The sequence below is a fragment of the Molossus molossus genome, unplaced genomic scaffold (genome assembly GCF_014108415.1).
Source record: "Molossus molossus isolate mMolMol1 unplaced genomic scaffold, mMolMol1.p scaffold_m16_p_2, whole genome shotgun sequence".
NCBI classification, from domain to species: domain Eukaryota; kingdom Metazoa; phylum Chordata; class Mammalia; order Chiroptera; family Molossidae; genus Molossus; species Molossus molossus.
Window position 1 is genome coordinate 98,250,857 of NW_023425355.1, and position 23,628 is coordinate 98,274,484.

The 23,628-nt window shown below is 46.9% G+C and overlaps 2 protein-coding genes across 3 annotated transcripts in view; one reads left to right on the forward strand and one right to left on the reverse strand.

The window, feature by feature from the left end:
- Positions 1 to 1,695: 1,695 nt before the first annotated feature.
- Positions 1,696 to 16,349, reverse strand: RIBC1 (RIB43A domain with coiled-coils 1). The gene is made up of 8 exons (XM_036271233.1): positions 16,213 to 16,349; positions 15,798 to 15,912; positions 8,843 to 8,959; positions 7,201 to 7,282; positions 6,686 to 7,030; positions 2,966 to 3,084; positions 1,941 to 2,335; positions 1,696 to 1,828 (listed from the first exon to the last, which is right to left on the reverse strand). Exons 3-8 carry the CDS (start codon positions 8,957 to 8,959, stop codon positions 1,747 to 1,749), a joined length of 1,140 nt encoding a protein of 379 aa, XP_036127126.1. The 5' UTR covers positions 15,798 to 15,912; positions 16,213 to 16,349; the 3' UTR covers positions 1,696 to 1,746.
- A 196-nt stretch (positions 16,350 to 16,545) lies between these two features.
- Positions 16,546 to 23,628, forward strand: part of SMC1A (structural maintenance of chromosomes 1A) — a 33,935-nt gene continuing 26,852 nt past the window's right edge. Inside the window, exons 1-3 of one of the 2 annotated variants that reach the window (XM_036270366.1) lie at positions 16,546 to 16,746; positions 23,114 to 23,302; positions 23,414 to 23,526. In XM_036270366.1, the coding sequence (XP_036126259.1) occupies positions 16,638 to 16,746; positions 23,114 to 23,302; positions 23,414 to 23,526 (411 nt within the window). In that variant the 5' untranslated portion in view covers positions 16,546 to 16,637. The remainder of the gene's footprint in view (positions 16,747 to 23,113; positions 23,303 to 23,413; positions 23,527 to 23,628) is intronic. The other variant, XM_036270367.1, reaches the window with a different exon arrangement.

Sequence of the window (23,628 nt, forward strand, 5' to 3'; positions counted from 1 at the left end):
GCATACTATCCTCATTATTTTCGATTCTTATTTCTTTTTGCTGTTCTGATTGGGTATTTTTTGCTTCCTTATAGTCCATATCGATGGTTTGCTTCTTGGCTTTACCTGCTCTATTATTGAATCTGTGTAAATTATGTGTTTTTTATTTTTTATTTTTTTTATTTTAGAGAGAGAGGAAAGGATGAGAGAGAACATCGATTGGCCACCTCCTCCATGCCCCCCACTGGGGATTGGGCCCACAACCTGGGCATGTGCCCAACTGGGAATTGAACCGATGACCTCTTGGTGCATGGGTCAATGCTCAACCACTGAGCTACACCAGCCGGAATGTGTAAATTATTCTTTATTTCAGTTAGTGCCTCTTTCATTTCTGACTGTGTATCCCTCATTTCTGACTGGTCCTTTTTTATGCTCTTGAGGCCCTCACTAAGTTCATTGAGCATCCTTATAAGCAGTATTTTGAACTCAGCATCTGTTAGGTTGCTTATCTCCATTTCACTTAGTTCTTTTCCTGGGGTTTTTTTCTGTTCTTTCATCTGGGACCTGTTTCTTTGTCTCCTCATTTTGGCTGCCTCCCTGTGTTTGTTTCTATGTATTACTTAACGAGAGGTATGGGGCTCGCTGAGACCAGATGCTGCTTGTTTGAAAGAATTTAGGAAAACCTGAAGCAGGATCCAAGACAGGCCAATCCTATGGTTAAGCAACTGGCAACAGCTTGGGTGGGCCTGAAAGTTGGGTGGGGCGGGGCCTCAGGGAATCACCAGGGCGGGGCTACCAGTGTGAGCCAGGTCGCTGGAGTCCCAGATGTGGCTTCTGTCTGCCGCCCCAGGGAAGGGCTCACCAAAGGAACAAAGGCCTCTGACAGCACGTTTGTCCTGGAGAAAGCCCCCTCTCCAGCCCTCGCTCCAGTGCCAAACAGCTCAGTTCTTCCTTGTGTGTCTCTGGTGCCCCTCGAGCTGCCTCCCCTCCAAGCTTAGAGGGAGAGAGTCCGACAAGTCCGTGCGTGGGCCCTTTAAGAGGAGCTGCTGCCTGGGGCTCCAGCCACCTCAGCCTCCCTGAGCCTCAGTTCCCGCTGGTTTTATGGCCAGAAGTTATGGGGATTCTCTTCCTGGCACTGGAACCCTGAGCGGGGCACCTGGTGTGGGACGGGGACCCTCAGTCCTCAGGGAGGACCTTCCCAGGCAAGGTGTCCTGATTTTTATCCGCCACACGTGGGTGTGGGGCCAGCCCGTTCACCTCCGCCCCTCCCACCAATCTCGATGTGGCTGCTGCTTTAATTCGTAGTTGTAGGACTTCCACTCAGCTTGATTTCAGGCGGTTTTGAATGACGATTGTTCTGTAGTTGTAACTTTGATGTGGTTGTGGGAGGACGCGATACCGCGTTTACCTACCCGCCATCTTGACCGGAAGTAAGTCTCTATTTCTTACAGGAAGTGGGCAGTGTTGTGTGCTGGGGGAACTGACATAGGGAAGAAAGGTGAATGGGTGAAGGCCCATGGGGTCGAATGCACAGATCCCAGGGGTAGCATGGGAAAAACAGTACCTCACACATTTTGTGTCCTATTACAACACGTGGCCTTGATTTTTGTGAACAGCTTTATTACCTAGGCTCGTAGGTGGGGGTACTGGCTCAACTATCTTCCTTTGGGAAATGGATTCTGGTGGGGGGGGGGTTGCAGCATTTTCCTTTCTGACTCCTGTGAACTTGATGCGGGTGGGGGGAAGGAAGAGATGACCATCTTGAGCTCAGCGGCTGCTGGTGTTGAACTGTAGGTGATATTGAGCCGTAGGTTGGTTGGTATAGATTATTGAATTCAGGTAATTCTGACTGTAAAGGAAGTGCAAAGGTCTCAGCCGATGGGCTTTTCCTCTCTCCCTGGCCCTCGCCATTCCTCCCCATCCCTTGGCCGTCATCCCTGACGCCAACCCCTAGAACTCACTGGGCTCTTTGTTCGCTAGCCAGCTGCTGGTTGAAGGAGCCCAGCCCCCTCCGGAATTCAGCACACAATTCCCTCTCCTGCTCTTCTAGCTCCATGGCTGCTTGGGCCAGGCATTTGGCCTGGCTTTCCCATTCGGCGTCCCGTGCTTGTTCGGCCTGGCGCTGTGCCTCCTTTTCATGGCGTTGCGCCTCCTGGGCTTTCCTGATGACAGCTCGCTGCTCTGCAGTCATGCCCTTCCAGCGATGGGGCAGGACCGGGCAGGGAGCCCCAGAGTATTGGGTAACCTGGGGTTTCTCACTCAGTAGGTCACTCTTGATCTGGTTCTGGATCTCCTTTAAGTTGGCCTCCTGTTCACGCCGATACTCATGGCACCGCTGCTCAGCCATCTCAGCTGCCTGGTGGGATCCCCGAATGTGAGCATTTGGGTGCCCAACCTCAGGGAACTCTCAGTCACAGGGAGGGGGAGACATGGCCCTATTCTCCTCCATCTCAGAGACAGAAGGAACAGATATTGCATGGCCCTTGAATGACCTAAGGTGGGAAAGGGGTGGAATGGACAGGGAACTTCCCTGCCCTACAGAAGCCCTTCCAGTGGTTCTCAACCTTCCTACTGCCGCAGCCCTTTAATACAGTTCTTCATGTTGTGGTGACCCCCAACCATAAAATTATTTTCATTGCTACTTCATAACTAATTTTGCTACTATTATGTCTTAGGCGACCCCTGTGAAAGGGTCATTCGATCCCCAAAGGGGTTGCGACCCACAGGTTGAGAACCACTGCCTTAGACTAAGCAGATGGGGAAGGAAGGGCAGTATTCTGTTCTCAGGTCATCCTGAGTCTGGAGGTGGGGAATGGCATCTTCTGCCCTAAGAGGGCCCTTGGGTAAAGGGGGAAGTTGTTAGGTAGATGAGAGGGCTGGTGTTGATTCGAGAAGTATTGTGAGGGGAAAGATGTGGCTAAGATTTCCCAGGACTTTGTTCAGGGGGTTAGGGAGAGCCCAGAGCACTGGATGGTTCGGGCCATACCTGGGCTTTGTTGGCGTTGGCCATGGCACACCTCATGGATATGCGACAGGACTCCTCCAGCTTGGCCAACTGGGCGGCCCTTGTTTCCATGGCTAGGCGCAGCTTGTCATGGAGATCATCTACACAGAGAAATATGGTCAGGGTATTGTACTGGCCTGCTTCATTCCTGGTTCACTCATTCAGCCATTTGTTCAACAAGCATTGTTGATTGTGTGTGTGTGTGTGTGTGTGTGTGTGTGCATGTTTTGAAGTGGGAGTAATATCCTAATTGTAGGAATGGGAAAATAACTACTCTGTAGGGCTAAGGGTAAGCCAAAGTGGCAGTAACATGGATTTCTCAAGTACCTAACTGAAAGATGCCTTCAGTGGGCCTGGATCCCAATGCGAGCTCTGTTACTTTTGAGCTGTGTGACCTTGGGGAAATCATTCCATCTCTCTGAGCCTCAGTCTAAGAGCCATGTGTTGGGTTCTGAGGACACCACAGAATTAGATCCTGTCCTCAGAGAGCTCCCTGTCTATCAAACGGATCATCATACCACAGTGTGGTAAGGTCAATGACAGATGTGTACAGGGCATTACAAGAGCTTTAGATGGTGGGTGAGAGGAAGGCTTCCAGGGGGAGGTGATCCTTGAAATACAAGTTGCATATAGGCAGAAAGAGCAAAGGGCATTTCAAGCCATGAGCATAGCATGAGCAAACGTATTAACACTTACTTTTTTTTATCCTTACCCGAGGACATTTTTCCATTTTTTGTTCAGATAAAGTGGGAGGGAGACAGAGAGAGAGAAACATCGACATGAAAGGGACACATGGAGTGGTTGCCACCCACACGACCCAACCAGAGCCGGGGACAAACTGCAACCGAGGTACGTGCCCTTAGCAGGAACCAAACCCGGGTTTCTCTGGACCGCAGGCCAATGCTCTAACCAACTACTCTGCCCTGGCTGGTTTGACTCAGCAGTAGAGCATTGGCTCGCAGACCAATGGGCCACGGGTTCGATTCCAGTCAAGGGCATGTACCTTGGTTGTGGTTCATCCCCAGCCCTGGTTGGGGTCGTGCAGGAGGCAACCAATCAACGTGTCCTTCTCACATCGATGTTTCTCTCTCTCTCTCTCTCCCTTTTTCTCCCTCCCACTCTATCTGAACATAAATAGAAAGATATCCTCGGGTGAAGATTTAAAAAAAGAAAAGAAAAGAAGTCACCAACTACTCCTAATTTCCAAATCCGATACACAGGTCTCTGTTCCTCTCTAAACTGCTCTGGGGCATTTGACATCATTGATGACTCCCTGTCTGAAATTCCTTTCTTAGCCTCTGAGGCCCCACTATCTCATGGAGACTGATGGAAGGCTAGTACGGCATAGTGGTCAAGAGCATGGGCTCTGCAGCCAGTCTGCCTGAGTTCATTTCCTGTTTCCATCACCCACTAGCTATGTGACTCTGGACAAGTAACTTCTGTTCTTTAGTTTCCTCTGCTGAAAATGGGCATAATACTAGTACTTGTCTTATAGGGCTGTTGTGATGATTAAATGAGTTACATGTTGGAAAGCTTAGCACAGTATCTCGTACTCCATAAGTGCTCATTAAAGGTTTGCTATTATTATTGTTGTTGTTATTATTTTATGCATCTTTTTCCTACCTCCCTGATCCCTTCTCAGTCTTTATTATAGGCTCCTTTTCCTCTACTCATTCATTCACTCAAGATACAATCACTGACCATCTACTATGTACCAGGCCCTGTGTAAGTCACCAGGGTTGTAGTTCCTAATAAGAACAAAGTGGTCTTTGTTCTTACAGGGTGCACCATTTGCTCACTCTTTTCCCAGGCTCCAGGTTTAGCACCTTGCTCATTTGCATACCCCCCACTGCCACCGTGACCCCCAGATCTTTTCCTGCAACCCAGACTGGCCCCGGAACTTTGGGATCACATAGCCATATAGCTGCCTGTAAGCTACCTCCTCTTGGCTGCAATAGTCTTCTACCTGATCTCCTTGCCTCTAGTCTAACCCCCTCTAATCCAACCTCCATATTGGCTGACAGAGTTATCTGTCTAAAATACAAATCATGTGACCCCAATGATCAAAACTTTCCTGTGGCTCCTGTCTCACTCAGTAAAAGCTGAAGTCCTCCTCACCATGGCCCATAAGGCCAACTTTATCTGGCCCCTATCACCTCTCTAACCTCACTTCCTACCACTCTTCCCCTCACTCTACTACAGCTACTCTGGCTCCACTGCTCTCCCTCAAATATTCCAGACACCCTCTCTCCTGCCTCAGGGCCTTTGCACTATTTCCTCTACCTGGACAGCTCTTCCCTCAGGTATTTATGCTGCTCACTCCTTCATCTTCAGATCTGTTTTCAAATGTTACCTCAGTGAGATTTTCCTTATTTAAAATTGCAACTGTGCAGCCCCTCCAAAAGTCCCCTTATACTGTATTGTGCATTATTTTTCTCCCCACCAATTATTTTAACCACTTTATATATTTCACTATTTTATCTTGTTTATTGTCTGTCGGTCCTCATTAGAGTGTGAACTCCATGACAGCAAGGATTGTTCTGTTTTTTTTTTCACTGTGCCAGGTACAAAGTAGGTAGCTTAATATTTGCTGCATATTGAAACGGTCTTGTCACTCTTCTGCTTAAAACCCCAAAGTGGTTACCCACAGCCTACATAGTTAAGTCACAATTTCTTAGTTTGGTGTAAAAGGTTCTTGCCCATTTTCTCTTCCCCCAAGTCCTCAACCCTGGGCTGCACTAACACTGAACTGTGTATCTTAAAACACCCAGACCATACCCAGCCGGTGTGACTCCGTGGTTGAGCACCGACCCAGGCACCAAGAGGTCGCTTGTTCGATTCTGGTCAGGGCACATGCCCAGCCTATGGGCCCGATCCCCAGTGGGGGGCATGCAGGAGGCGGCCAATCAAAGTTTCTATCTCTCTCTCCCTCTCCCATCCTCTCTCTCTAAAAATCAACAAAGAAAAAAAAATGTTTAAACTCCCAGACCATTCACAGCCTGGAGCTCTTCCTCTTGCTACCCCTCTGCCTAGAAGGCCTTTTTGTGTTCCCCCTTCCCGTCCTGACAAAATTGTATCCAACTTTCTAAAACTGGTTCCTGACAGCTAACCCATCCACCTCCCACCCTGTCTCCCTTTCCTTGTAAAAATTTACCACTTCCATTTTGATGATCCTTCCACATTCTACATGCACTTCTATCACAGTTCCTGTCCGAGTAGCTAACACAGTGTTAAAGCATAAATATTTGCTGAGGGAAATATTCTGCATGTATCTTTCCCTCTTACTCTAAACTGGTTCTCTGGAAGGCATAGTTCTGGGGGCTTCTGGAGGACAGGGTGCCTGTCTTGTTGACTTTGGTCTTCAGCTGATCATTCAGCAATGATTCATTGAGCTCCCGACACAGTGGCAGGCACTGTACTAGGCAACTGGGATGGGATACAGGGGTGCAAATGCAGCGGAGCTAGTAGGTGTTCTCACAGTGCTGCGTCCAGGTAATAAAATGCCAGGCTGATCGGGGACCAATGGCTAAACTGTCAATTACTGAAGGACGTCACGGAGGTTGGAGTCATCAGTCTTTCAGCAGCAGCCCAATGGGTAATTGAACCTCCCTGCCACAGCTCTGGTCTCCTGGGTGTTGTACCCGACTCAGATCTGCTCCCTGCCAGGCCTCAGGTCTCAGCCTAGAGGACCCAGCTGCTTACCTATATACATTTCATCAATCCTGGCTTGCTGTCGCTCCTGTATCTGCTTCTCCAGACTGCACCTGAACTGCTCCTGCTGCATTCTCAGGCATGTGGCCTTCTCCAGGTCCTCCCCAGAGAAGCACTGCATGCTGGCCAGGCCGCAGTAGGGATCATTGTTACTATGAAGGCCTGGAAACCCCTTCCAGAGTTGGTTTGGATCCCAAAGGTCAAATTCACGCCTACTCTTGTTCTGCTGCTTCTGCTCCCGAAAATCCTGGACTTTTCTGGCCAGCCGACGTGTCCGTTCTGCTTCTTCCTTCTCTAGCATCTGGGCTACCAGATCATACTGTACCTGGCTGGTACCTGGGAGTAGAGGGCAGGGACATGGAGAAAGCCCCAGGGAAGGGACAGAGTCCAATCAGCATGGCCTCTGCTGGTTTGTTCCACCACACCCCAGCCCTCAGGCCCCCCACATCTCAGTCTACTCGGTCCCTTACATTATCCTTGGCAGGCCTCTGGCCTTGGGCTTTTACCGTAAGCTTCCTCCTTGCTCCTCTCTGTTGCCTCCCGAAGTTTCCGCTCTTCCACCTGGCTGTTCAGGGCTCCAACATCCACCTGATCCCAAAGAAATGAGCTAAATCATGGTAGGGGCCCAGCAGCGGAAATCCTACTTCAAAATCCTCCTATAGATCCCCAATGCCTACTGGATAATATTCCACCATCTCAGCATGGTTTGTAAGCCCCTCAATGGTCTAGCATCTACCTCATTCTCCAACCTCATCTCAGTACCCTGTTCCTCTGCCCCACCCTCAAGAGCTCTGTGCTTAGTTTCCTGCATATCTTAGGCTGCTTCACACAGACAGTTTTTGATCCAGCCAATCCATTCACTTGGAACACCCTTCCTCCCCTCCTTACCGAAACCTGTCATTCATCCCTCCAGCTCAGGCTTCTCTTTCCTGACCCCGCTGGCAGGTGCTACTCCCACAGGACCTGGGACCCACTGTACAGTCTATTGAAGTTTGCCTCTATTGGTGATTTCCTCCAACAGACTGTGAGGTCATTAAGGGCTGAGACCAGGCCTTAGCTTTGTGTCCCTCCTGCACAACCCAGTGCTTGGCACAGAGCAGGCCCTAGGAAACACTTGCCAACTAGATCTCAGTCCTACCACTCAACCCTCAGCCAACTGCTTACTTATGTCAGGCACTATGCTCTGCTTTCCAGAGCCACCAATATAAGTTAATACCTCAACATATCCTTTAGCTTCATTTTACTGAGGAGGAGCTTAGAGCTCAGAGAAGACATGTGACTCATCCACAGCCACACATCTAGTGAACAGCGGACCTAGCCTTTGAGCACAGGTCTTTTTTCCAGAATACCATGCTGCATCCTCCCTTTGTCCACCCCACCCAGCAATCTATCTATTTTTTATTAAACTATCGATATTTTCTCTTTATTTTTATTATAATTCATTCCTTTAGAATGTTTCAAAATCATGCAAAAGGGAATATAGTTTAGTGAGGAATCAGTGTCCCTCCCATCTCTGTCCCTCAGCCTAGTTAATAGTTTCTTATGTAGCCTTCTAGAGACAGCTTAGGCATATATAATATCAAACATGCTTTAGAATACTTTTGGTTCCATGTTGTTTGTCTCTCAAGAACCAGGTCTCGCCCAGCCGGTGTGGCTCAGTGGATTGAGTGTCGCCCCATGGACTGAGAGGTCCCGGTTCCATTCCTGGTCAGGGCACATGCCCCGGTTGCCGGCTGGATCCCTAGTAAGGGGCGTGCAGGAGGCGGCCGATCTATGCCTCTCTCTCTCTCTCTCTCCCCCACTCTATCTAAAGATGTTTCTATCTCTCTCTCCCTTCTTCTATCTCTAAAAAAATCAATAAAAACACATTTAAAACAAAAAAGAACCAGGTCTCTTGGCTCAGAGGTGACTAGAGAAGAGTCAGCTGTCACCAGCTCCTCTTCCCCCAGTCTCTTCTCCTGCAGCCCTACCTCCTCCTCTGGCCCTTTTGCACACCTGTGGGTGGGTGCCTTCTCCCTCTCTCCTGTCTTTCCAGCCCCAGGGGCTGCTCAAATAAGGGAGGGGCTATAGCAGGCACTGCTATGTTCCTCTCCAGGTGCAAAAGTGAGGTGACTCTGTGTCCCAAGAAAATCCCCACTGCCCACTTACCCCCATGACTCGGGTCCGCACATCAAAGACTCTTTTCTGTCGCTCCTTTTCTCGATTTCTTCTAGCCTCAATGGCTGCCATTTCTTTCGGATCTGGTGGCATGTTTAGCGAAAACATCTGCAGAAAGGATGAGGTGGGATGGCCCATCAGTGCTATACCCCACCCCATGGTATCTCACCAGTTATTGATTCTTACTGATTTTACTTCCTGTTATATTTCATATTTGTGTCCTCCATCTCCGCTGTCACCACCCGAATTCAGGCCTCACAATCTGGTGCCAGGTAGTACTTCCAGGAGCCTCACTGGCCTCCCTTGCTCTAGTGTTACCCTATTTCTTTCTCTGCACTGGCTAACAGGGTGATCCACCTGAAAGTGAATCTGACCATGGCACCCCTCAGCTTACAACCTGTAAAAAGCGCCTTGGCCGGTTTGGCTCAGTGGTTGGAGCATCGGCCTGTGGACCAGAGAGTCCTGGGTTCAGTTCCCGCTAGGGGCATGTACCAGAAAACAAACAAATAAAAAACCTGTAAAAAGCAGCAGTAAAGCAAGTGGTTTGCCAGTGTTCACAAGATACAGTCTCCCCCCATCTGCTAGATTTATAAGGATGTCTCCATGACCTGATCCCTGCTCACCTTTTCAGTCTCAGACTCATTCACAACACTCTCCGTTTCACATTATGCCTTATACAGTTTTCCTCATTTCAGTAAGTGGCACCACCATTCTCATTTTATTTTATTTTATTAGAGAGAGAGGAAGGGAGAGAGAGATAAAAACATCAATGTGAGAGATGAACATGGATTGGCTGCCTCCTGCACGCCCCGCACTGGGAATCGAGCTCACAACCCGGGCATGTTTGAACCAGGACCTCTCAGTCCATGGGATGACACAGTCCACTGAGCCACACGGGCAAGGCATTCTCATTTATTTAGTTTTATTATTCTCTAGTCAAATGAAAGGTTGGAGGGCTGAAATTTGCCTGTGTTCCTTCATATTTTGGGAAGCCAGCCAAAGTCACAGCCAAAAATACTGTGCAAGTATAAATCTTATGTCCCTCAGGGACTCTCAAAGACTGATGAAATGTGTTCCTAAGGGCACAGAGCCTTTTCAGCCTCCAGGAAATCATCCTAACACAGAAGCCTCAGCTATTCTGTGGAAAGAAACCAGATTTTGGTTTTTGAAATCGATTGGGATCTAAAGCCTGAAATAGTCATACTTTAAATTAAAAAATCTTATTATGTCTCTTACCTGCTTAAAACCCTCCAATGTCTTCCCACTGCATTTAGAATCAGATCCAAACTACTAACTGTGGGACTTCAAGATCTGGTTCCTGCGTACCTCTCCCGTTCATCTCATGTTTACAGTGCTCCAGGTACACCAGTATTGAGTCCTCCAGTAAAACAACTGTTCCCACCTCAGGGCCTTCATACACAGCTATTGTTTTGTTGGGAACACCACTCCTCAACTCTGCCTACAGCTAGTTCCCATCTTTTGTTTTTAAAATCATGTTGTAATTGTGAAATATTAGCTACATACAGGGAAATATATATAACCTGTGTGTAAGTTAGGAAGCATGATAAAATAGAGGCCCATGACCCAACTCTCCAACTTAAGAAATAGAATGTGATCAATACTATTAAGTATCTTATATCTCTTGGATAACCGTTGTCCAAAATGTTAGCGCTTCCTTGCTAATATGCATTAATATACTATGTGTACCATTCCCTGAACGGTATTTTAAAACATTTTCTTGTATTGGAACTTTATAAAATATCAGGAAGTATGTATTATTCTACATCTTGCTTTTTCTTTTTCTTTTTTTGCTCATGTTCATTCTATCATTTAACAAATATTTGTGGAGTGTCTACTGTCAGACACTCTTTTAAGCATTGGGAGACATCAAGGAGCATAAGTGATAAAAATCTGAGCCCTTGTGGAGGTTATTTTCTAGTGGGGGCAGACATGCAATACAATAAAGAGTACATTAGTTTGTAAGATGATAGCGCTAAGGGAAAAATACAGAGCAGGATAAGGGGAAATGAAAGTGCCAAGGAAATGGGGATGGTGTTTCAATTTTAAATATGGAAGTCAGGGGACACATAACAAAGAAGGTAATATTTGCGTGAATACTTGAAGGTGAAGGAGTCACCTCTGCAGATATCTAGGACAGCACTCTAGGCAGAGGGAACAGCAAGTGAGAAGGCTTTAAGATGGACACACATTCAAGGAAACAGCACGAGGCAAGGGTGGGAGTAAAGAAGAGTTGGTAGGAAATGTCATTAGATAATGCAGGGGCCAGAGCATTTAGGATTTTGCAAACCATAGTAAAGGCTGTGGCTTTTACTGAGAGAAATGGGCAGCCATTGGAGGATTTTGAGCAGTGGAAGTGACGTGTTTTGCCTTTGCCTTTTATTGATTGATTGACTGATTGATTTTTAGAGAGAGAGGAAGGGAGAGGGAGAGATAGAAACATCAATGAGAGAGAACATCGATTGGCCGCCTCCTGCATGCCCCCCACTGGGGATCGGGCCCACAACCTGGACATGTGCCCTGACTGGGAATCAAACCAGCGACCTCTTGGTGCATGGGTCGATGCTCAACCACTGAGCCACACCAGCCAGGCTGCCTTTGCCTTTTAAAGGACGACTCTGGTTGCTGTGTTAAGAATAGACTGGGGGAGTCCGGTCGGTGTGGCTCAGTGATTAAGCATCAACCCATGCACCAAGAGGTCCCCGGTTCAATTCCCGGTCAGGACACATACCCGGGTTGTGGGCCCGATCCCCAGTGGGGGGCATGCAGGAGGCGGCCAATAGATGGTCTCTCTCATCGATGTTTCTATCTCTCTCTCCCTCTCACTTCCTCTCTCTCTAAAGTCAACAAAGGAAAACAATTTTTAAAAAAAGAATAGACTCGGGGTAGGGGAGGCAAGGCTAGAAGCCAGGAGACCAGACAGGAGGCTATATCATCCAGGCAAGAGATGATGGTGACTCACACCAGGTTGGTAACAGCAGAGGTGGTGAAAAGTGGTCAGATTCTGGAAATATTTTGAAGGCAGACCTGACAGGACTTTCTGATGGATTGGATATGTGCTGTGAGAACAGTATCAAGAATAACTTGAAGCCCTGGCCGATTTGGCTCAGCAGTCAGAGTGACGAGCCCGTGGACTGAAGGGTCACGGGTTCGATCCCCAATCAAGGGCACATACCTGAGTTGCAGGTTCAATCCCTGGCCCTAGTTGGGGCACATGAGGGAGGCAACTCACTGATGTGTCTCTCTCACATTCATCTTTCTCTCTCTCTCTCCCCCTCCCTCCCTTCCACTCTATCTAAAAATCAATGGAAAAATATCCTCGGATGAGGATTAACAACAACAACAAAATAACTTCGAAGATTTGGGCCTACAAAAAAAAAAATTTGGGCCTATAGAAGGATTATACATCCTTATCTCATTGCCCTCAAGGTTAGCCAGTGATTTGCTTTGCCCTTTCCAGTGTGAGAATTGACATGTGTCATTGCCAAGCAGAACTAAGAGCCATTAGGTGACAGCCATTTTTTCTCTTCACTCTCTGCTATGAGACTGGCAATGTCCCAGGTAAGGGCTGCCCCTTCAGCCTCGGTCCTGGAATGATGACACAGAGCAGAGATGCAGCCAACCTACAGTGGACAAGAAGCAGGAGTGAAAAATAAATGTTTATTTTTATAACCTGCTGAGATTTGGGGATTGTTTGTAACTTCAGCATAATGTAGCCTATCCTGGCTGATACAAAGAAATTTAAAGCTATAAAGGCTGTAAGAGACCACTAAGGGAGTGAGTGTAGATAGATAAGAATGTCCCAGGGGTGCCCTGGCCGGTTTGGCTCAGCAGTTAGAGCGTCGGCCAGTGGACCAGAGAGTCCCAGGTTCAGTTCCCGCTAAGGGCACGTACCTCGGTTGCAGTCTGTCCCCGGCCCTGGTTGGGGTCCTGTGGGTGGCGGCCACTCAATGTGTCTCTCTCACATTGATGATTCTCTCTCTCTCTTCCTCCCTCTCTCCTTCCCGCTGTATCTGAAGATAAATGCAAAAAAGTCCTCGAGTGAGGATTAAAAGAATGTCCCAGGGGAGGCATGGAGAGGAGGAGCCAGCACTGTAGGCGAAGGAGGAACAACCAGTGAAGTGGGAGTAAAACCAGGAGTGTAGTGTCAGAGAAACCAAGTGAAGAAAGTGCTTTTGGGAGGAGAGAGTGAGCAACTGTTGATGAGTTAAGAAGAGAACTGAGAATTGACTGACTTAGTAATATTAGGATTGCTGATGACCATGACAAGAACATTTTTGGTAGAGTTGTGGGGATGAAAGCCTGATTGAAGTGGATTTAAGAGAAACAAGGACTCTGGCCCTGGCCAGTGTGGCTCAGTGGTTAGAGTGTCGGCCTGAGCCTTGACGGGTCCTGGGTTTGATTCCAGGTCAAGGACACATATCTGGGTTGCAGGAGGCAACCAATCGATGTGTCTTTCTCACATCTATGTCTCTCTCTCTCTCTCTCCCTCCCTCATTTCCTTCCACTCTCTCTAAAAATCAATGGAAAAAATATTCTTGGGCCTGGTTGATGTGGCTTAGTGGTTGAGCGTCAACCCACGCACCAAGATCACCAGTTCAATTCCCAGTCAGGGCACATGCCCAGGTTGCAGGCCGATCCCCAGTGGGGGTGTGCAGGAGGCAGCTGATTGATGTTCTCTCTCATCAATGTTTCTATTTCTCTCTCCCTTCTTCTCTCTAAAATTAATAAAGAAAACTATTTTAAAAAATAAAATAAAAAGCATATATACAGGTGGGAAAGTTTCTCTAGCATGTACCTAGGAGTGGAAGTGCTGGATGCTAGCACTTAAAGCATATTTAACTTTACAAGATAGTCCTAATTTGTTTTCTAAGGAGACTGTACCAATTTACACCTCCATTATGATGTATAAAAACTCCAGGCACTCCAGCCCTGGCTGGTTTGGCTCAGCAGTTAGAGTGTCGGCCGGAGGACCAATGAGTTGCAGATTCGATTTCTGGTCAAAGGCATGTGCTTCAGTTATGGTTCATCCCTGGCCCTTGCTGGTTCATGCAGGAGGCAACCAGTCGATGTGGCTCTATCACATCGATGTTTCTATCTGTCTCTCTTTCTCTCTCCCTCCCTCCCACTCTATCTGATGATGAATAGAAAAATATCCTCACCCTGGCCGGTTTGGCTCAGTGGTAGAGCAACGGTCCGCGAACCAATGAGTCACGGGTTCAATTCCAGCCAAGGACATGTACCTCGGTTGCGGTTCGTCCCCAGCCCTGGTTGGGGTCGTGTGGGAGGCAGGCAGTCGATGTGTCTCTCTCACATCGATGTTTCTATCTCTCTCTCCCTTTCTCTCCCTCCCACTCTGTCTGAAGATAAATAGTAAAATATCCTCAGGTGAGGATTAAACTATAAATATATATATATATATATATATATATATATATATATATATATATATATATATATCTCCATCCTTGGGTGATGAATTAAAAAAACTCCAGGCACTCCACATCTTCACTAACACCTGGCATTGCAGACTTTTACATTTTTGCCCATTTGTGGGTATAAAAGTATAATTATCTATTTTTTTTAAATCTTCACCTGAGGACATTTTTGCATTTATCTTCAGATAGAGCAGGAGGGAGAGAGGGAGGAAGAGAGAGAGAAACATTGATGTGAGAGAGACACATCAACTGGCTGCCACCCACACAACCCTATGGGGCCAGGGACAAACTGCAGCTGAAGTACACGCCCCTAGTGGGAACCGAACCCAGAACTCTCTAGTCCATGGACCGACACTCTAACTGCTGAGCCAAACCCGCCAAGGCATAATTATCTATTTTAATTGGAATTGTCCTTATTGCTAATGAGGTTACACATCTTTTCATGTGTGTTTTGGTCATTTTTGTTTACTCTTCTCCTAAGTGTCCATTCATATCTTTTGTCCATTTTTAAAAAAAAAAATCAGGTTGTTTGCTCTTATTAATTTTAGGAGCTCCTTATGTATTCTACACAACAATCATTTCTTAGTTTATATGTGTCAAACATGTCCAATTTGTGGCTGGTCTTTTCACTTTATGATGTTTGATAAAAGCTTTTATTATTTAAGAAATCCCGAGGTCATGAAGACATTCTCCCATGTATTCTTCTAAAATTTATACAGTTTTGCATTTTTCATTTAAGTTTTCAACCCATTTGGAATTGCATTTTGTATATGGTTTGAGAGGTAGGGATTCAATTTGATTCCCCCGCCCCAAGTTCCATTTCCTATCAGCTTGCTGTCCTTTGGTCATTTTATCCCCTCAGCCTGATGGTGACTGTTTCTCCAAGTTGAACATCATTTATGGCTCCTGTACTAGATTCCGTCAACCAAGCTTTCTCACTTTCCCGGACTTGTCCTAAGCCTTTACGACCCTTCTCATCCTCCAGACATCATTTAAAAAATAGTTACCGGAATGGCTATGGCAACCACCAGATTCTTTCCATGTCTAAGTTTAAGCACCAACCCCAGCCTACTCATTTTATTTGTCACCACAATATAAGGTCACTGAAAGGGAAGAGTAGGCAGACATTTTAAGCTTCTTGAACTGCTAAGGTCATGGCCTTAGTAATGAATAGGTATACGGTGATGAAGGAGAGGGTTATAAAAGATGGGGAACAGAGAGGGGAAACGGACAGAGAGGGCAGAGTTGGGGGGGCAGAGAAGGAAAGAGGAAGGAGGGCAACAGGGTGGTTGACAGGGGTCGAGGACAGAGCAGAGAAAAAAAGAGGAAGGGGAAAGCAAGGGATGGGGCAGAGGGGGATGAGGAGGAGGGAACAGGATAGGGGTGAGGCATAAAGAGAAAGGATGTGGAGAGAAGGTAAGAAGGATATAGGTTTAAGGTGGAGAATACTGGCTTTGGGACCCTGATTCCCAAGGGTTCACAAAAAATACCTTTCTCAGCAAGGACTCCCAACTTTGAAGCTCCTAGCTGGAGTCTAGGTTCAGGTAGCCAACCAGTGGCTCAGGTCCACGACTGCTGTTGGACTACAGCGTCAGTCTCTGAACTCTGCATGGAGGAACAGGAGGGAGACAGGGGATGGGGCAGAACCTCTAGCCGTAACTTTCTCCAGCCCATATGCCTGTCGCTCCACAGTACCCTCATCTCCCTTCACATCCCATCCAACCTCTAACTTCATTCCACTTCGCCTCCACCCACAGCAAGGTCTGAGCTCACCTAATACTGAATCCTCCCGCTGGCCCCTTCTTCCCGTACAGTCCAGAGTTCCCCCGTGTCCTTCTAATTCCCGACCCTGTTCTTGTTTGAGCCTTCTAACTGGCCAGGCTAAAGCCACAACCCATCTCCCACCTTCCTCCTGTCCTGGAGAGCATAAAACCCTACTGTGACTTCTGACTCATCTCAGCAATTATGATCTCCGATCCCGTGTGCTTCCTGGGATCCCCAAATCTTCTGTGCTCCAGGAGCCCTTACTTTTCCTATTCCGTTAGTATTGGGTGTGGCTTATGTTGCCAAGCAACAAGAAAGGGGGCGGGACCCAAACGTTTGTCAAATGCTCGCACCCTGGCAACCGGTCAACAAAACTTTCACGCCAGCCGGAAGGCCCTGCCCCAGGCTCCCGCCCACGCCGGAAGCCGGAAATCGCGTTTGGTCTGGACTTATTCTCGCGAGGTTTGCTATCCGCCCGGCCTGCACTGCGGTGTTTCCCGCGCAGGGTACTCCAGTTCCCGGCGTCCGGCGCGGCGATTCGTACCGCAGCCGGCGCCCCCGCCGTCATGGGTTTCCTGAAATTGATTGAGATCGAGAACTTTAAGTCTTACAAGGGTCGACAGATTATCGGACCATTTCAGAGGTTCACCGCCATCATTGGACCCAATGGCTCTGGTGAGATAAACCCTGCGGCCCTGCGCACGTCCCGCCCTGGACCCCTATCCGGGATCATAGTAGAACCCAGCCCGTGCCACCTGAAATGTCGCGAACCTTAGCAGGTTTCTTGCCCTTCCTTAAGGGTTTCAGTCTAAACCAGTTTTACTGCTCCGGAGCTCTGACTTGAACTTCCTCCCCAGGTGTCAGTTGCCTGCTCTTTGTGCGGCCCCCTCTCTCGCCTGAGTGGTACGCTCCGGACTGGACGTTCCCCTCTCTCTGTCCCCTCCCGCCAAAAGTGGCAGTCCCACGTCCGCTGCCAGCTGGATTCCCCTTTTCGTTTGACCCTCTGGAAGATATGGGACCTCTGGTAGCCCTCCTGTGGCCTCTGGTCCCAAACGGTACATTTAATCCGCCCCCCCTCACAGTGGTACGCTCCAATTTTGCTCCTTTTCTTTTTTTAAAAAAAAACTCTCCTTTGGAGGCGGGCAATTTTGAATTTGAGACCCAGCGCTTGCATCTCCAGAGTACCTGCAGTCTCAACCCTTCATTCCCGCGCCCCCCACCCCCCGCCCCCGCCATCTCAGGTGGGGATGCCTCGAGCTCGCCTCTGTGCTCTCACTGAAACCGCTAAAAGATTAGGACTTAACTTGCTTACCAAATTTATTAAATGTTTACTGTCTCATAAGGAATTATGCAAGGTGTTGTGGAAACGGGAGAATAGAGTAAGTCATGCTCCCAGGGAACTTAACATAATAAAGAAAGAAAATAAAATAATTTTCAGCTGTGATAAGTGCTGTGCAGGAAATGAAACAGGTTGATGTGATACAGTGACTTGGGTGGTGTCAGTAGCTAATAGAAAGAGTGGTCAGTAGTTAACAATACTGTATTGTACATTTAAAAGTTGCTAAGCGAGCCCTGGCCAGTTTGGCTCGGCGGTTAGAGCGTCGCCCCCCCCCCCAAACTATAAGAGAACATTTATTTGGAAAATCACAGAGATAGAAGTAATTTGTAGAAGAAATGGGCTTAGGAAACAAGTTACAGAGGTAAAGGAAGGGCCCTTGGAGTTTGGGGGTAAGGATGGGAATGGTAATGTGCCTGGGGGAGAGGGGAGGGGAAAGGGAGAGCCAGAGAGTAGATCTTAAAAGTTCTCATCACAACCAAAAATTGTAATTATGTGAGGTGATGGATGTTAACTAAACTTATTGTGGTGATCATTTTGCAGTATATACAAATATGGAACCACTTGAAACTAATATAATGTTATGTCAGTTATATTTCTTTTTTAATCCTCACCCGAGGATATTTTTCATTTAACTTCATAGAGAGTGAGAGGGAGAGAGAGAGAAATATTGATGTGAGAGAGACACATGGACTGGCTGCCTCCATCACAACCCCAACCAGGGCTGGGGACCAAACTGCAACCTAGTTATGTGCCCTCGACCGGAATCCAACTCAAGACTCTTTGGTGCGAGGGCTGACACTCCAACCACTAAACCAAATTGGTCAGGGCTGTGTCAGTTATATTAAAATAAAACTGGGGGGAAAAAAGAAAGGGTGGTCCATCAGGCCTCTATTTCATATTTTAACTCCCTATCTCTAAATGATACATCATCATTCCTTCCATCTATCCCCTCAAGGGTTTGTTTGGAATCCTGCTGTGCTCCTCCACCCAGGTGTTGTTCTAGCTAAATCATTTCCTAGCCTGAGGTGGCTGCCTTTGTTGAAGTAGCTCTAACTGACCTCCCTTTGAGTCTTCCCTATGTTTGGCTCAGTGGAGAGCAGGGTTTCTCAACAGGGGCATTCTTTGCTGTGGTGTTGGTCCTGTGCATGGAAGGATGTTTAGCTTCAGCAGCATCCTTGGCTTCTACTCACTCGATGACAGCAGCACCCCCACCCCCCAGGTGTGACAACCAAAAATGTCTCCAGACATGCTAAATGTCCCCTGGGGGCTGCAAAATCACTCCCCCTCCCAACCTCTGGCCTAGAAGGCTAATGCTTAAGGTTCCACTCCAGTTTCTTAGGATTTGGGTGTGGTGGAAAGAGGATACACCTCTTGGCATTCAATCCCCTCAGTATGGGTAGATTTGTATACCCAGCTGTTCCAAAAAAGGCCCTTGGTCTGACTGCCCCTCTTACTACCATTTGTTTTTATTTTTTTAATCCTCACCTGAAGATATTTACATTTCTATTCAGATAGAGCAAGAGGGAGAGAGAGCGAAACATCGATTGGTTGCCACTCACATGACCCAGGGCCAGAAACAAACTGCAACTGAGGTACCTGCCCTTGGCCGGAATTGAACCCTGGACTCTTTGGTCCACGGGCTGAGGCTCTAATCGCTGAGCCAAACTGGCCAGGCCTTACCACCATTTTTTTTTTTTTTTAATCCTCACCTGAGGACATTTTTCTACTTTTTGTTCAGACAGAGCGGGAGGGAGAGAGAGGAAGAGAGAGAGAAATATCGACGTGAAAGGGACACATCGAGTGGCTGCCACCCGCATGACCCAACCAGGGCTGGGAACAAACTGCAACTGAGGCACGTGCCCTTAGCGGGAACCGAACCCGGGTCTCTCTGGACCACGGGCCGACGCTCTAACCGCTAAGCCAAACCGGCCAGGGCCTTACCACCATTCTTTAATGCTCACCTCCACAAGGCATTCCTTGTTTCCCCACAGTGAATTGCTCTTCTCTGGCACGCAGTAGGCAACTTGATACATGTTTTCTCCTGTCTTATACTCATGGTATGTTTTTCTATCTTCATCACTGGTCTATGAGTGTCCCAAAGAAGACATTTATTAAAACATTTATCACTGTTTAGCTCATAATGCATGTTATAAAAATGTTTATAATACTGAATGATTGTGAATAGGTAGGCCTTTAGTGGTGTAATGTTCTTACCGTCCCCTGAGAGCATGGGAGAAGCCCAAAGGTTAGGAATGGGGGCCTAAAAGGCTGACTCCTGGTCTGCATGATGTGCTAATTCTGCTGTGATGAGGGAGACATTGCTGAGTCCAGACTTGTTGTTAGAATAGGACTTCCATTTATTGAGCACTTACTGTGTATTAAGGACTTTATTTATTGGGATCTTTTACATCAAAATGATCACAATGACCCTAGGAGGGCGATCCCATTATCTCTTTTGTATATGAAGAGACTGAGGCACAAAGAGTTGTGATCACTACTGATTCCCAGAGCCAGGATCACAACTCAAGTCTGTCAAAGCTTCTGTTCCTGCCACTCCCGACAGAGAACTGTGTGCCAAGCATTGTTGTCGATGTTTTACCCACGAGTCATGGTTTTTCACATTTTCCAGGTGAGGGAATGGAAGGTCAGGTAGGAAGCAGTGAAACTAAGATTACAACCTGATCTATTGGACTAGAACCCAAGCCCTTAATCTGTCTTGTACTGCCTCCCTGGAAGGACCCGGGCTACCATTTTTATAGCTGGGTAGTAGATAGATGTTGGAAATCAGGTCCTCAGTTCTCAGTTACATAACATGTTTGGAGAATCTTGAGATAGAATTTATAGAGATTAAACTGTTCCCCACCCCCTAACCCAGTCTAAATTATTATTATTATTATTATTATTATTACTATTTTGGTACGTGCCCCTAGTGGGAACCGAACCTGGGACTCTCTGGTCTGCAGGCCGATGCTCCAACCACTGAGCCAAACCGGCCAGGGCCCCAGTCTTAATTTTTAAAATATTTTTTTTTCTGAGTCTAAACTGAAGAAAGAAAAACTGTGACTTCTCTACTGAAGAGATGACCACTCTTAATGTTAAAACTCATACTTATTGCTCTGGCTGGTTTGGCTCAGCAGTTAGAGTGTCAGCCCGTGGACCAGAGAGGCCTGGATTCAGTTCCTGCTAAGGGCATGTACCTTGGTTGCAGTTTGTCCTGGCCCTGGTTGGGGTCATATGGGTGGCAACCACTCGATGTGTCTCTCTCACATCAATGTTTCTCTCTCTCTCCTCCTCCCTCTCTCCCTCCTGCTCTGTCTGAAGATAAATGCAAAAAAATGTCCTCGGGTGAGGATTTAAAAAAAATCATACTTATTTATTTGAATAGCTAATAAATGCACATGTTATAAAATTCAAAAAATCCCAAACATGTACAGTAAAAAGAAGATTCCATCTCTCTCTCTTTTTTTGTTTTGTTTTTACATTTATCCTCAGACTGTGGAAGGAAGGGAAAGAGAGAGAAACATTGATGTGAAAGGGACACATCAATTGGTTGCCACCCAAATGACCCCAACCGGGGCCGGGGACGAACCGCAACTCTGGTACGTCCCTTGGCCGGAATCGAACCTGGGACTCTTTGGTCTGCAGGCCAATGCTCTAACCACCGAGCCAAACTGGCCAGGGTGAAGAAGAATCCATCACTTCCATGACTTGTTACCTACTTTCCTTTCTAGAAGTGCCCACTGTTATACTATTTACATATTCATTTTTTTTTCCTGTGCCTTTCCCTCTCCCCAAGTTTTTATTATGGAAAATTTCAAACATACATGTGAGTTTTGCTTCACCATTTGCAAGTAAAGTGTAGACTTAATGACATTTACCCCAAAGGGATTCAGCATTCATCTCCTAAAACCATTCTCCCGTGTTACCAATATACCATTATCACACCTAAGAAAATTAATTTCCTCATGTCGTCAATCATCCAGTTCATATTCAGGCTTCCTTAATTGCTCCCAAAAATGTCTTTTGGGGGATTTTTTGGGAACAAAATCCAATCAGAGTTTGTGCACTGCCTTTGCTTATGTCTCTGTAATCTCTAGAGTTCTGGAATGGTTCTCCTAACCTTTCTTTTTTGACACTGACTTTTTGAAAATCCCAGGCCAGTTGTCTTGTAGAACATCCCACATTGTTTGTCTTAAGGTTTCCTCATGGTCTCATTTACCATGTTCCTCTAACTGCTGTATTTCCTGTCAACCTGAAGGGAGGTCTCAAGACTTGTTTAAATTCAGGTTAAATATTTTTGACAAGATAATTCGTAGATGATGCTGTGTCCTTCATATTATATCACAATAGGAATGTGCCTTTTTTAAAAAATTTTTTTATTCCTCACCCAAGGATACTTTTCTATTTATCCTCAGATAGAGGTGGAGGGAGGGAGAAAGAGAGGGAGACAGAGAAAAACATCGATGTGATAGTCACATCAACTGGTTGCCTCCCACACGACTCGACCAGGGCCAGGGACAAACCGCAACCGAGGTACGTGCCATTGACCAGAATTGAACCTGTGACTGATTGGTCCGCGGGCCGACGCTCTAACCACTGCAACCGGCCAGGGCAGGAATGTGCCTTTTAAAAAAATTGTGGTAAAATACACAACATAAATTTACCCTCATCACCACTATTATTTTTTTAAATCCTCAACTGAGGATATGATTTTATTGATTTTAGAGAGAGAGGAAAGGGGAGAGAGAAACATCAATGTGAGTGAGAAACATCCATCTGTTGCCTCCTGTACATGCCCTATCAGGGATTGAACCCCCAACCTGGGTACATGCCCTGACTAGAAATTGAACCTGTGACCCTTTGGTGCATGGGATGCTCCAACCAACTGAGCCACACCAGCCAGGATATTGTCACCATTTCTAAGTGTGCAGGTCAGTAGTGTTAAGTACATTCACATTGTTGTGCAACTGATCTGAACATTTTCATCTTGGCAAAACTGAAACACTACCCATTAAACAATTCCTTATTCCCTTCCCTCAGCCTTGTGTTTTTTTAAAACTTGGTTAAGATCAGACTATATTGGGTTTTGTGTCTTGCTTGTTTTTCCTATTGTGGGCATTTTCCCATGTCATTAAAGGTTGTAGAACAGCTCTGGCTGGTGTTTCCCAGGGTTTAGAGCATTAGCCTGCACACCGAAGGGTCACAGGTTTGATTCCCGGTCAAGGGCACGTACCTGGGTTGCAGGTTTGATCCCTGCCCATGTTGGGGCATGCAGGAGGCAACCAATTGATGTGTCTCTCTCACATTGATGTTTCTCTCTCTCCCTCTCTCCCTCCTTCCCTCCCTCCCACTCTCTCTAAAATCAATGGAAAAAATATTCTCCGGGAAGAAATAACAAAAACAAAACAAAAAAACAAAAGTTGTAGAATAGTCTATTCTGTAAATATAGCTTTTCCTTAGATGGGGTTCTAGTTTTTGACTGCTATAAGTAATAACTGTAGAGAGACTGTTTTTCTAAGCTTTTGACCCAGGGCTTTGGTTGGACTCAGTCTTTTGGGAAGCAGAGCAATATTTTCTCCTCCCGTGAGTCTGAGAACTGAATGCATAGGGAACATTCCTGTTCCTCTCAATATCTCCTTTATTCCTTTTCCACTTCCCTTCTTCCTGAGTTCCCCTCCTCTTCTTTGTCCCCTCCACCCTTAGGTAAGTCAAATCTCATGGATGCGATCAGCTTTGTATTGGGCGAAAAAACCAGCAACCTGCGAGTAAAGACCCTGAGAGATCTGATCCATGGAGCTCCTGTGGGCAAACCAGCTGCCAACCGGGCCTTTGTCAGCATGGTCTACTCTGAGGATGGTGCTGAGGACCGCACCTTTGCCCGTGTTATTGTTGGTAGGTGAGGCTGGCCAGAAGGCTTGCCTTGGGTCCTGGGAGGTGGCTAGACTAGTTGGCTGGGGAGAGAGGGAGACCTGACCCTTGGCCAACTCATGCATTGCCTTTTAGGAGGTTCCTCTGAATACAAGATCAACAACAAAGTGGTCCAGCTACATGAGTACAGTGAGGAATTAGAGAAGTTGGGCATTCTCATCAAAGCTCGTAACTTCCTCGTCTTCCAGGTGGGCATTTTTAATAATTATTGGCTCTCTGATTTTTGCCAGCGCTTGGGCCTGCTCCATCCCTGGCTTCCTCTCTGCCCTGAACTAATGTAGCAGCTTCTT

What these genes read in the sequence shown, in the direction of transcription:
- RIBC1 (XM_036271233.1), bottom strand. Translation starts at nt 8,959, where the DNA reads ATGTTTTCGCTAAACATGCCACCAGATCCGAAAGAAATGGCAGCCATT. An exon ending in GAGCAAGGAGGAAGCTTACG is followed by an intron (nt 7,031 to 7,200) that starts GTAAAAGCCCAA and finishes CTCTACTCCCAG; the next exon opens with GTACCAGCCAGGTACAGTAT. An exon ending in GCTAGCGAACAAAGAGCCCA is followed by an intron (nt 1,829 to 1,940) that starts GTGAGTTCTAGG and finishes CTTCCTTTACAG; the next exon opens with TCAGAATTACCTGAATTCAA.